Raw genomic sequence first — 14,651 nt, forward strand, 5'->3', positions numbered from 1 at the left:
AATGTATTTAATTTCTTTCCAATGTCAATAAATATATAAAAAGTTAAATATAAATTTTTATACTTTGATTCTGAATATTTCTGATTAATTCTACTAGGATATTAGCAGCAGTATAACTTGGTCGAATTAGTCCCGTCACCATCATCAATAAAAACGTTGTGCTTGATCTCATGCTCACATAGCACAGAGAGCAACATTGCACATAGTACAAACTAACGGAATATACTTTAACATTCGTGGAAGATTTTCGGACTGTATTAATAATGATACAGGCCTACAAGCTGAAAGTTTCTGTCGCACGTTTCCTGCAACGTATATTTATCCAAGGAATGTTAGGATTAATACTCATAGAATTGTTACTTTCACTTGTAGAATATCACTTAATTTGTCTAATTTATTTGCAGTAATTAATTAAAAGCACTCATACTATAATACTACTAACTTTTGATGCTTAACCTAACATGCAAACACCAGGTGAAAATAATAATAAACAGAAATACACTGGTCTGATGTCTTTTAGATTTTAGTTTTATTATTTTAGACAATCACTGAGGTGAACATCAAATATTTCAGAAGACGCTCCAAAATACCTTGAAAATGCGCTCTTACTTAATTTCTGTTCCATTCTACAAATTGTTACATAATTGTGGTTTTTCGAAAAAAAAGATGACGGTTAACTTGTTTGGTTATGAATATATATTGGAATCAAAATTTACAAAATAATATGGTAGATATTACGTATTTAAGTTTCAGAAATGTTCATGTGTATAAATGGTTCCAGATAATTTATGCTATACATATACCAAACATATAAGAAAGTATAATAGCAGTGCTTTAAAAAACTCTTTAACACAATTGAACACAAACTTTATTTTAAACACAATACCGTATTTTTAACTTAAAATTAAATTTCCAGTTTTTAAGTTTCTTAGCGAGATTACACGAACAGAGAAATTTGCAAATATAAATTACTCTAACTATTTATAACTTTTTTAAATATTTTAAATAATTTTTAATTTAACTTACTTAAATAGTGTTAGAAATTCCCTTTCAATAATCTTTTAAAATTAAAATAACATTTGCTCATAAAACTTCAATGGAAAATTGTTATTTGCAAAAACTGCAAATTAAATCTGACAATTTCGTATTTAATACTTATTAACTGTTAAATTTAAATGTTTATATTATTTGCTGCTGTAAAACTCAGAAGTTGCCTATTTTAAAGGTATCTTTTGGGACATACACTTAATCAATATATGATCTATTAAAGTGATTTATTATTTATGGCTTTAAGTGATAACGAAGTAGACTTAGTATTTGGTTGAATGAATGAATAAATGAAATACTGATTACAATTTATAAGATCACTAAACCCTTAAGGATCACCGAGTTTTATGTAATATAGATTTAAATTTAATTAACGACATACATACAAATATGATAAATTATATCAAAATATTAAGACATTTCAAAATCATATTTTCCTTTTATTTTTAGAATAGTCTTTAAAATTATTTATTTCTAGTGCACGTTAGTTAACTATTTCTTTGAAAATGACTTTTATTTATAGTTTTAATAATCTGGAAGGTACTGCCAAGTGTTTTTAAACAATACATATAACTGGTACAAATACTGAATTACAGCATAACTAGTTCACAAACAATTCAATTTTTATTCTATAAAAATTACTCTAGTCTCATAGCACCCGTTTTGTCCTTGCGTCAATGTCCTGTCTATCCTTAACTTATATACAATAAAAACACTGGGATTTTTATATACAAGAAAAACAATCCTAGATTCTTATTTCGAAATTCTGTTATCAAAATTAAATCTTAAAAAGGCTAACAAATAACAAATACTCTTAAGTATTAAAATTAACAACTCAATGACTCAAAATAGTCAAATTGACTTTATAAGTAAACTTTAAATCACATAAATTATTTCTAAAAATATATCTTCGGGTTTCACCAAAATATACATCTAACGTTTTACACTAAACGCAGTATAACTGAACACACAATGTACACAATATTTATAAACAGCACAAATTACACTACAGTAAATTATAAAGTCCTTCGATAAATATGGAAACTCTTTGTAAAAATAATCTAAATTATTTACATAAGAACTAGATAGACACTTAGATATGGTCCCTAGCCATGGTAACGTTACATCTTCTGCCCATAGTTTGATAGTATTTTCTCTCTATCTTAAACATCACACTGCAAATAAATGGATACGATTTAGAATTTGTATGATAAAGCCAAAGATCCACATAATGAGAAGTTAAATAACCGAAGGTGTAAAATTTACTTGAAAAATATATAAACTACATGAAACTTATTTGCTTGTATTATTGACATTTATTCATTACTGTACAATTATTGGATAATAGTTGTATATTTCAAATCTTTATATTAAATTTTGTAAAAGTAACAACATACAGAACTTTAAGGAAGCAAAAATTGTTCAAATCTGTTACATGTATAAAGTAATCCATTATTAGATAAAATAATTATGTTTTTACTATAAAAATGTATCAACAATATAAATTTAAATAGTTTTTAATAAGTAGAGCATCTGTAAATTTATACTACTTTTTCAATTGGACGGATTTTCTAAAAAGAACTTTACGTGATTTTAATAAACTGATATAAAATTCTTCTTATTTTCAATAACTTAAAACGGACAAGTAAGTATCACAATTTAATACTAATACTTATCTTATAAGATTGTTTTTATAGCAAATTACAACTATAAGCAATAAACATAACACGCAATTACCTTATTCCTCAATGAAGCATATATTTTATCAGTGTATGTTTTTGTATGAATTATATATATATCAATATCACAAGAGTTATCTTTAAACAATTACAGTTGCTCATAGTTTTAAAACTCTTTCTTGCTTCGTGTCAATGTAATAATATGAAGTGTCTAAGACTGAAAATAAGTTGTGCCATTAAATTGTTTCACAGTCAATTCAAACGTGATGAAAAAAATATAAACATCTAACGATAGTGTGGAACTAAGACGACAGTATTACTTACATTATAGATCTATTTACAATGAAAGTCAATGGTAATAATGTTGAAACACTTCGCCAATAGTACAACCTTTGCTGTACTAGTTACACAAGAGACTACTCGCTCACTCAATGTTATAATTTGAGGCACAGCAAACCTCTTTGTTATAACAGGCGGTATTTTGACATGTGCAGACTGCCGTGAAGTGAACTTATCGTCTCTTATTCGCTCCTTTCATGGTGTGAGTTTATGCCTCTATTCGCGTCGATTCACTAGAATTGCCACTACAGTCCGCTTTCTAAGAACACGACACTAGCGCTGTCACTCGGTATGGAAGGAGACCGAACTAGCACGTGCGGTGGTCATGGAGCGACCCTAGCGGCGGCTTTTAGAACTAACTTAACTAATCATCTGGACCTTAGCACACTTTGTCCATATGAATGATTTAGCTCCTGTGTAACTAATACAATTAAAGTTACAACAAATAATGTAACTTACATAGTTGGTGTTAACAATAGGATATACTTAGTGAAAGATGACATTGACTGTAGATTAGAATGTAGTTCACTCGGAAACCTTCATAACTCGGGTTGAAAAGACATATAAGTTGAATTATTAATTGATTGTTTAGACAATACAGTACATATAACCGAAGTACCCGGAAAATTTCCAGCGTTAACCTAGATTAAATTAGATTACTTACAGTAGAATAATTAAATAACTACATGTCTTTTGGCACACCATTCCTTGAACCCCAATAGTCGACTAGTAGTTGAGCTTAGTGTAAACAAGAAAGAAATATATTTAAAATCTCTTTAGCATACATATCATAACTTCAAGAATAGCAATAAACTAAACTGACAGATATCAACCGTATCACATATTCTAAATGTTAAACGTCTTGTTGCAAAGGATTTGATGTCACGCACAAAAATGTCATCACCTTATAAATTCGTTGTTTCCATCGTATTAGATTACAATACGTATAAGTATTTGTTTCAATAATATAGATTAGATTTCAGTGCACAACAGTACAAGATGTCCAAATTATCACTTGTTCCAATTGATTTGAGGAGTACAATAATTTAAATGTTGTTTAAAACCTCGGATGTCAATAATGTATTTTCCACTAATCGTATGCTACTGCTACTTCTGCATTAGTCCACTTTCACAGTATCCAAGTCCTCGTCAGAGTCGACATCCACCGACTCCTTACGCGCGCCCTCCATATCAACCAGTCGGAATGTTTCCAGAAACTCATTGAGATCCACGAGCCCGTCTTTATTGATGTCCATGCTCTTGCAGATGTCCAGCGCCTCATCCTGCGGGTGTTCCAAGTGCTCACCCAGCAGCTCACACGCATCCTTGAACTCCTCCAAGGATATGAAGCCTTAACACAGACACCATGTTTATGTTAGTGAAGAAATGCATATATTAAGCATTACACAAAAACACAGACGCACATACACAAGCATTCAAGTGGTTTAAGAGATTACAAGTATAAAAAATACATCTACGCATTTGTAAATATTGTTTTGCATTGAACAGGGTGAACTTGGTTTCACTATATGGTATAAATTGTTCACAATTCATATCAGGCAACATTAAATTTTACTCATTATCACTCTGAAAATAGCCAAAAACAGGTTTAAATACTAAAGACACTTTAATAGTTCGCACGACCATTATTATAACTGAAAACATTTTTTAGTAATATTTAAATATCCACAATTTAATGTATAAACAACACAACTTACCGGAGTTATCTTTATCGATGATCCTGAAGATTGCTTCTAAGCTTGATTTATTCCTGTAAAGAGTTTCTACTACCGTAGCACCATGCTGAAACAAATTAATTCTTTACAGTAATGGTTTGTATGAGAGTATAACATATATGTCTAAAGCTGTAGCTTGTTCAATTATGCTACTGGTATAAAATAAATTATCGTCGTAATATGATCATCTAAATTCACTTGGTCAAAGATTATTTTTGACGCAAATCAGGTAGACTTCTTCAAATACTTCTTAAAAGCCCGTACCAACCGCAACACCAGAATTTGAAATCAATCGTAATCGCGTAGTTTAAGTGTAGGCTTACAGGTTTTCAAGTTCAATACTCTCTGCTTTACAAAGATTTCACATCTCCTCTACCCCTATAAATAAAAAGGACAAATTATCTTCAAAACAAAGTCTCCAGTAAGTACCTCTTTCTTGGAGTGGTCTATGTCCTGGAAGGTGGTCATGTAGCGGACCTTGCCCGAGCCTGCAGAATCCACAGAGACCAGCTTCTCCTTCAGCATCCTCCAGGGCAGGCTGAGGCCTGTGCGAGCCTCCATGACGGTGCACCAGTCTGTCACGGAGATTAGACCTGCAATAAAATATCACGGAATTGTTAGACCACATGGCCACGGACCAATTGCATGCCCAGAATCTTTGCTAGTAGCAAACTCGTTTAGTAAAAAATATACAATTAAAATCTCTTTACATTGAAATAGTTAAGACGTACCTCTGATATATAATATTATACATATATTATATGTGTACTAATAGCAAAAAATAGTAATAGACAAAAAGACTCTGAACAAAATGTAAAACATCCTAGTAAATTGCATTCTTAAGTATGGATAAGAACTCATCAGTTAAGTAGTCAAATGTAAAGAATTATGCTAAATTAGGGCCTAAACATAAATGAATTTATAGAATGTTATACTTTTTAAGTCCAGTAAACTTGTATTATCCAACATACTGAAAATGTTTACATGTCAAAAAGATACATATTGTAGATATGAAATTAAATTAAGAAATTTGAATGTTCCAAATTGCAGTGTTTATAGCTAATAAACCACTTGCTGCCCAATTTAAAGTTAGTTAAATTCCAGAATGTTAGAGATTTGGTAAATTATCAACCGACTAGTTAAAATTAAATGAAATATGTGAAATAAATTTTTAAATAGATTTTGTATTAGGAAAGGAAACACAAACAAGAAAAGGTCTGTTTTTTATGTTTGCTGAAATTTAGTTTTGATTCATACATATTGAAAGCATTGTTAAGTAAAATTGCTACAATGTAGATAGTATTAACTGTAATATTTTTATTTCTGTAATAAATTATATATTATTCTTGTTAAATGTAAAACTTCGCATTTTAGGGATAACTCCAGACTTCTAGTACCCCTATTCAATCTATATCTCTGCTTTGGTCGGCGAGTCTCAGAGTATTAAATGGCGATTTTGCACCAAAAACTTTACCAAAACATTTTGCATGATTTTATGAATAAAATACTGAATGAATGCTTCATCACATTACACAAACACTACACTACACTTAACTACAAATTTCTCGCTTTAAGTGCCCTTATTATCGCGAATAACAACTAGATTCTAATCTCACTGTAGCAAATGGAGACCGCACTGACCTTAGACGGGTCAGTATTTCTGCAAAATGTCTCAAGCAGCTGGATTGAGACAAAGTCAGTGATCGTACAAGGAAAAGTGAGTTTACATGCCATTTAACGATATTTTGTCGAATCTCTATGATAATCGCGCTACCTGATTGTTATGGTATTACGAGTATATCTGAATTTGGGTAGCACAGAAAAGTAAATTTTATTTTATCATTTAGAATATAGTAGAGTAACCGGCTTGACCGACACAAGAAAGGGGGGAAATCTGTACCGTTATTTAGGGGCATTTTTTATTACTTAGATTGGCAACCATGTTACTCGTTAACTTTTAGTATCACTTTCCCCCGATATTCTTGGAACTAAATTATTGGAGAAAAAATTACCTAACTGGCAAGCGTAGTAAATAGTAAATTATTCACTCTTGAACTTTGTAGCTGAAGATCTTACTGCCGAGCAAATCCTCGCGTGCCTTATCCGTAAGTAAAATTTGTGCGTCGACACCAACGGTAAAGGAAGTCATTTTAAAGATTTATTAAATTCAAAAGAACATTGTAACCACCAGGCCCACCCCCTAAGATATAATTTAAGTTCGTAATTATTCTATTTTGGCAGCAACGTGACAGTTATAACTTTATTTTATCGTCTTAAAGTGGTGCGTGCAGGTTTTATTTACCATAATTAACTTATAGTAAACTTTGCAATGCCAAGTATTTATTACTACGACGTCAGAGATCTCCAAGCACTTGTATTTCGCCCATTCGGTACAAACAGTAAACTTTGTAATATAATGGTAACCTTGCCGTATGTTTGAATAATAAATGTTGTTAACTTTTCCAGACCACTAATAATGACATTTTCGGTAAAATTATCAACATATAGTATTGTATTAGGCATAGTAACAATCAGCATATAAGTTAATAAATTATCTTATATACCGAAGTAATTTTTCGCCTTTAGCAGAAAATTAAATACTTCATATGTGCGATTAGTTTGAAGGTAAGTTTTACATCCATACGGGCACATGTAGTAATTTTATTGTAAGTATAATACAAGTACAATACGAAAACATCTACAATTCTCGCATTTATTGAACAGAATGTACAGATAATGAATGTTGCAAGATGGGGTGGTAACAGAGTAGGATACATTTTTTTAAGAGGATAAAATCACTTAAGCTATCTACCTGTGTTATTGGAATCTGCCTTTCTGAAGGCCTCTAAAAGTTTCTCGCGATGTGCTTCTATCTTAGAGTTGAGCTCACGGATGGCCGAGGACTCCACCAGCCCCACCCTCTCGCGGAAGGTGAGCGCCTTAGCCACGGACTTGGCTGTGTTGAACTGCACAAAGTGTGGCGCAAGTTGTGGTCCCACCAGCTTCATATAGGCGCCCTTGTTGGACCCAGTCTCGTAGTAGTTAGACGCCGAGAATATTGTCACCACCTTGAACAGCAGATAATTATAGGTCAGTAAAAATCATGGACAAGATGTTTTATTAATGATATCCTTAAGTAATCAAATCAACTAAAAAATAACAATGTTGGAATGAAATTAAGTTTTCTTTGCTCCATTTATGCACTTTATACTAATAAATTGTATTAGTTCGATTATCTAAACAGAAAATTTACAAAATATATTTGATTACTTAACTAGTTTTGTGTTAAAAAACACTACTTAACTAGTCATAAAAGTTAAAGTCACTAAATTAAAAAAAATAAACTTACGCTCTACCTTATCAAAGTGCATGATATAAAAGATGTAACTAATGCTAAAAAAGTAATAATGAGGTTACCTAATTCTAAATTAAGCATTTAAAATTATGCAAATTTCTCCAAATTTTTAGTTCAACTATTAATCAGATATTTAAATATTTACAGCATGACCCCTCTAAATTTTGTTTAGGAGTAGGATACTGTTTTCCTATTTGTTTGACTGTAAAGGTTATATATAGCTTTGCAGGTTTTCACTAATAGTTTGAAATAAAAATGTTTATATTATAAGAAAATCGATTCTAAATATTACAAGCACACTAAAGTAATTTGGGAAAAACAAACACACAGTACCTTGTTGCTGTGTGTGAGCTCGTATCCGTCAATCTTGCACTCATGCGAGCGGATGATGAACATGAGATTGTGCTTGGCGAGGAACTTGTCCGTGACGTCAGGGCCGAAGTAGGTCCCGGCGCCTCGCAAGGTGTTGGGCACACAACCCTCGGTGCCCTGGGGATCGCTCCACAGGATGTCGAATACCTGGTCGCAAATCTTTGGTAAATGTGCTATTAATAACGGCTATTGCTCGTAAGGTATAGTTGATATCGTCATCATAATACTTTTATACATTACTCTTACATGTAAGTAATAAGTTTAAAAAATTTGACTTTTTAAAGAAAAGTCTTTATTTTTTAAAGATAACATTTATTTTCGGGCTTTCCTTCATTTTATGATACAAGGAATCAGTAATTCAACTATTTGTAGATCTGCAGTCTGATCTCTTCTTTCACAAGAAAATCTAAACTAATTAGGTTAGGTACATTGCAGATCTCGAACGTAGTGTTACTAATTACTTCTATTACTAAACGTTGGCTAATGTTTAAACATCGTGTTAATATACTTTATTAGTAAACTCTTGGAAAACTCCTATACTTTAACCTTACATAAAAGCAATTTGCTTTTGTTACTATTTCTTACGGACCTGTAGCAATATTGTAAATCAAAGTTTTGGGCAAGAATTTATTATCTGCATGCCATATTGATAATTGGAGTGCGAGTTGGTTCCAAACAACTACTAGACTATCTTACTAATATGATGATAACATGGGAATTTGTGGTTTCAGTTGGTATTTGTGGGTATTTAGTTGGCGTCCAAAATCAGCTATTGATATAATTCTCTCGTCGATGGTATGAGTATACATAATTTTTCATGGTAGGTACAGCAAATTCAGTTATGATTCCGGCAGAGATCAGTTAAGTGACTCACCTGCTTCCACTCCATCTTGTCGATGGCTTCGGTGGCGACGGCGTTTGACGTTTCCGGAACTACGGGTGGCCTCAGCAGTGACACATACTGAGACAGACAGACAATTTGAGATATATTTCTGTATTCGTATAATATATTGCTGAAATATTTAAAAAAAATGACAATACTATAACCTTTTAAAGAAAAACCTAACTTAATATACTGCAGTATTCCATTACAGTCTACTAATCTTATGTTTTCCTGTCATAATACTAGCTCTCAAACCTTTCTCAATATTATTCAAATGGTTCGCAGCACAAGCTGACACGGAATGCGCGGCATCCTTACTAACCAGTTGTACTGCCCGTCTATTTTAATTTTAGACCTATAACAACAATACTCAACTTCAACACATTTGCGCCCTTACTTTTAGTGTAGAGTTATGGGAGGTATCTCAATGTAAGTATATTATTAGTATGCATACGAACGTGTACTTTTAGATATCTTTGATCAGTTCTTATTTACATATTTGTACTAGCAGTTACGTGTGGCTTCGCACGCAATTCCGTGGGTTTTGCACCTGTATGAGCACTTCTGGTTCGAGTGAATTATATTACCGACGCCAATTTTGAGTTTGCGTTGTCACCACGATCAAGTAAATAAATCGAAAAGTAGGCCTATATATTTAAGGTCATTCTAATTTACATTGTTACATGTAAAATCTTTTTAGATCGAATACTTAATATTTAATAAAAATGAACTGCTAAAAGTACATTCACAATGTCACTACAGGTTTGTTTATTTATGAAATGAAATATATACATTCTTGAAGCTCTTGTCTTATTGGAAATGATATATTAATTTAAACAAACTCTCCAATAATATAGTATATTATTGGAGAGTTTGTTTAAATTAATATGAAATATATTGTTAATATTTTAGAGCTGGAATTAGTATATTAGTTTTAAAGCACGGTCCCAGTGAACTTTCATCTAGCATAGTTCTTGCCGACTGCTTTAGAAGGAGTCTTCGGTGTCAAATTCTGATCATCTTATGTTTTGGAGCATTTTGTAAGATTAGGATTAGGATTTGTAGATGCAGTTTTGACTAATTTTAACAAAAATAAAATCATCTGTTTTGACAGTTCTAATATGTAAGGTATGACACCAAGTTAATTTTACAAACACGCAATAATTAAAGTAATTTTTAATAAATAATGAAAATTACTGTCATTTCATTACTGCTCCTGTTTATAAATTGAACTATGGAAGATTTTAAATTTTTTCTAGGCTGAGGTGTCCTGCGAACCACAACAAAATTATAAAATGACGCATTCTACACTTACATATACTTTATTATAAAGTGGTCTAAAACTCAACCTTTGACTTCAACCAGAATTTATTTATTTAATTTATTGAATGACACATTTACATCAAAACCTTCAAATATTGATTGGCTACTTAATATACGTAATCATCCCGTAATTGCAGTTTTTAATATGAAGGCGCTTTGAAATTTTATCTTTTATTTTCTAAATTTAATACATAACAGCATACGTTTGTAAAAATAAACCATTCTTGAACATAAAACTATCATTCAAATCGGTGCTGCTACTTTAGGAGGAGTTCAGTTATATACACATGCACACAAGAATTAAATATATTATAATAAAATCCTGTTTTAGTAACATTTAGAGCGTTACCCAACTCAAAAATAATTGAAACAAAAGTACGCATTATGAGCAGTGTTGAGAATAATGATAGGACACTTAATTTCTTGATGTCAGGCCTACCTTCTGCCTGTCCAGCGAGCGGACCCAGTCCAAGTCGGTGATGTCAGAAATGCCACCATGCACTATCAACACCTTGTTGTTTACCACTGTACCCAGGGGTAGCCATCTGTACACGCCTTCGATCAGCTTCAGCAACCTTTCTGCGTTGTGCTATAACAACGTTTATATTCGTCAGTTCTAGCATCTAATTTACTTAGTAAGTTAACAGTTAATAAAAATACAACTGAAAGTAACATAACTTTGTGCTAGAGTAGCACGTGCTTTATTTCAGCTTATGGTCTATATGGAGGAATACAGTACAGCTTATATTCTGCACTTTAAAAATCACAGTTTTACTACTTACAATACTCTGTACTGTATAGGTAATTGTCCTGCATACTTTGTACTTTGCACTATACTGTAAAAATCATATAAAGCACTGTATATGAATGGTTCAAGTTTCATACTTGGCATATGACCGTTCAACATATGGGAAACGGAATTTTAATCTATAAGTTATTATTTTTTGCGAATAATTAGGATTGAGATACTATTTTGTTATCATTCTTATGACCAGCTATATTTTAGTAGTATTTTTAGGATATAGGATTTTATTATTGTTATAACGTAAATAATATTAAAGATCTAATAAAATTCTACATGTAGCCATTTTTTTCTGATTTTAGACGTATAGAGAAGCACTTATAGTGTAAATAAATTATATTTATAGTACCGAGCTACTCGGAACTGTTGTAAACCAACAAAAAAATAATACAAATTTATCCCTTAATCTGACCCAAAATAATAAAAATATAAATAATACTCGATGCAGTTTTTTTTAGTTGCTTTTCATTAGAATTATACCGCATTCTGGTCATGTTTGTACTTTTATGTTTGATTTTAAATCGGTATCTGCTCAATGCAATATTATATTATATGCATTCTTGCTTACCTTATATTTGAGTCGAACTTCTCTTATAAAGCCGTATCTGTAATCAAATATCAAACAAATGATATTTTGCTTAGCTACAAATGTTTATAACTCTTAAAATGAAGCCATAACATTATTATTCGTGGTTAAACCCTGAGACTTAGATTTTCTTTTAACTCAGCTTTCATATTTATTACAGTAATTATTGCTGTGCCTATTATTTATATAAGTATAATCGCTTATATATTGCTCATTATGTGAATTTTTATACATTTTTTAGGCTACAAATTTTCTTCTTTTAATACAAAACGGTACCTATGTAATTACTGTACTATAAATGGTACGAAATTTTATTGCACCTTGTGTTCATGACGTGATCCTCGTGGTTCCCGCGGTTCAGAAACACACCATCAGGGAACACCAGCAGCACAGACAGCAGCAGCAGGAACACTTCCAGCCCTTTCTTGCCTCGATCTACGAAGTCACCATTGAACACGTATGGGTTCTCTGCAGATGGCAGGCCGTTCTGTCAAATACATCATAACATAGATACTAACGTAGATAATATACTTATGCATTGTGCAGTTTATTTATTATAATAGCGTTCTCATAACGTGGCACCAATAGATTATTGAGAAAATACATATCTTATTAAGTTGATAGTAGTAGATATTAGCCTACTGATTAAAAAGCATAAGGATATTTTTAGTTGCTTTTGTTTGCAAACAGCCTCCTTAAAAATGAGAAAGACGCCCTGCGTGGACAATTTGTATGCACTGGGTTATAACACTGGCCGTTTCCACTTCATGTCCTTACTAGTGCTAGAAACTCATGAAATAGTCCTTTTTTAGAAGAGGACTCACTTCTCGGAACCAACAGATTGAATGATAACTCGTCAAAGGTGTTGGACCTAAATCATACGAGTATACCATTAAATTAGAAGCTAAGTTCCTATACCATATAATGAAGCATCAAGGAGAACCATCAAGGATGAGAATGACGGTTTTCAATGAAAACCGTGTAACTAATGCCTAACGATATCCGTGCCAGAAGAACTGATAAATGAAGAATCAGGGTTTTTTTGTTTTTAAATAAGCTTCAACAGTTATAAAGGAATGGGTTCAGATACACAAATTTTGGGGTGCATCTGTCCGGGTGCATCTGTGTGGTATTCACTCATTTCGTGTTTCCTATTCTAAATTACAACTGATCGACGAGGAAAAGTTAAAACCTGAAAGCAAAAATATAATTTCCACAATTTCATTTATGAATGAATCTGGATTGACAATAATAAAGTTTAATCGTGATATAGATGAAGATAAATGTCTATTCAGACGACGAGCTACAGTGGGTAAATAGTACAGAGAGATTTAATCCCCGAAATTCTGAGTTATAATTCTGTTCAGGTTGATCACGTACGAGTAGATATGATCTGAACTGAATAGGAACAAAGTGAGTATGAATAGAGGAGGCTGATGAACCGGTTACTACGTGGTAGAGAATGAAACTTCATCATATATATATATATATATATATATATATATATAAATATACATATATATATATATATATGTATATATTATATATATATAAACAAACACACACACACACACTATTTTAACACACATAAAATGAGCTGAACTGTAACAAACGCTAAAAGGACTATCACTCTTAATTTAAAATATTCAAAATTCAATAAATCGCTTAGTACCGTACCGATAAAGTAGTATTTTTACTAGATATTTACTGTCAACTAATACTGCTAACCAATTTCTGGAATGAAATTAATAAGTATTTTAAATCAGTTTTAGTGTATCAAATTCAATAAAACTTAATTAAAACATCAAAATAAAACTATTAATCAAAATAATAGGAAATGTTGACAAAATGGTATTCTCAAGTAAAGTGTAGTGGAATCTAATGTGTTAAAATCTAGGGTAACTGTACACTTTACTGTGTAAAAGGAAGTCTCAATAGATTACTTGCGTTTCAACAAGAAGAGATTTTTGTGAACATCGAGTAGTCAAAGAATGAAAAGGGAGAAAATACAATTTACCAACCGTCGTTGTGGAAAAGCCCTGGGGTATTGGGAGGCGAGTGTTCACTGACTTGACTGAATTTACTTACTAAAAGACATTAACGGATCTTTTACTTCGCAAGTTTTCGTTTATTTACTACAATAATTTAGCCTATTCTTAATTTAGTAAAATTTTCTTTCTTCACAATTTTATAATTTAATCGTATTAAAAAAAACTTAGGTTTATTTTAAACCCACATGATACTTATTATTGGTTATTTTTGGTTACATCGATGCCTCTAGGTATCGAACGAGACAACTAAACCCATGTAAGTTATATTACTGTATTCTCATCCCAAGATTTCGTTAATTAAATGAATTATTACTATGATTTAGAATTATTTTGTCTTCTGATTTTAAAGTATGCACAGTAAAAGACTACTAAAACTATGATTATATACGTAGTTTTTTTGCATTGTCTACATTAAAGGTCTAAAAAAGAAGTAAAGTATCCTTTTGTTTCTTTACAAAACGTACAAAGGGGTAGTAGG

General features: G+C 31.6%; 1 protein-coding gene across 1 annotated transcript in view; it reads right to left on the reverse strand.

Annotated features, from left to right (window-relative positions):
* Positions 1-497: 497 nt before the first annotated feature.
* Positions 498-14,651, reverse strand: part of LOC124362825 (serine/threonine-protein phosphatase rdgC-like) — a 33,768-nt gene continuing 19,614 nt past the window's right edge. The window contains exons 6-14 of the mRNA XM_046817661.1: positions 12,443-12,609; positions 12,105-12,141; positions 11,174-11,323; positions 9,403-9,489; positions 8,490-8,675; positions 7,614-7,869; positions 5,231-5,394; positions 4,784-4,868; positions 498-4,416 (exon numbers count right to left, since the gene is read on the reverse strand). Of these exons, the coding sequence (XP_046673617.1) occupies positions 4,184-4,416; positions 4,784-4,868; positions 5,231-5,394; positions 7,614-7,869; positions 8,490-8,675; positions 9,403-9,489; positions 11,174-11,323; positions 12,105-12,141; positions 12,443-12,609 (1,365 nt within the window). The 3' untranslated portion in view covers positions 498-4,183. The remainder of the gene's footprint in view (positions 4,417-4,783; positions 4,869-5,230; positions 5,395-7,613; positions 7,870-8,489; positions 8,676-9,402; positions 9,490-11,173; positions 11,324-12,104; positions 12,142-12,442; positions 12,610-14,651) is intronic.

Source organism: Homalodisca vitripennis, chromosome 5 (assembly GCF_021130785.1).
Source record: "Homalodisca vitripennis isolate AUS2020 chromosome 5, UT_GWSS_2.1, whole genome shotgun sequence".
Lineage (NCBI taxonomy): Eukaryota > Metazoa > Arthropoda > Insecta > Hemiptera > Cicadellidae > Homalodisca > Homalodisca vitripennis.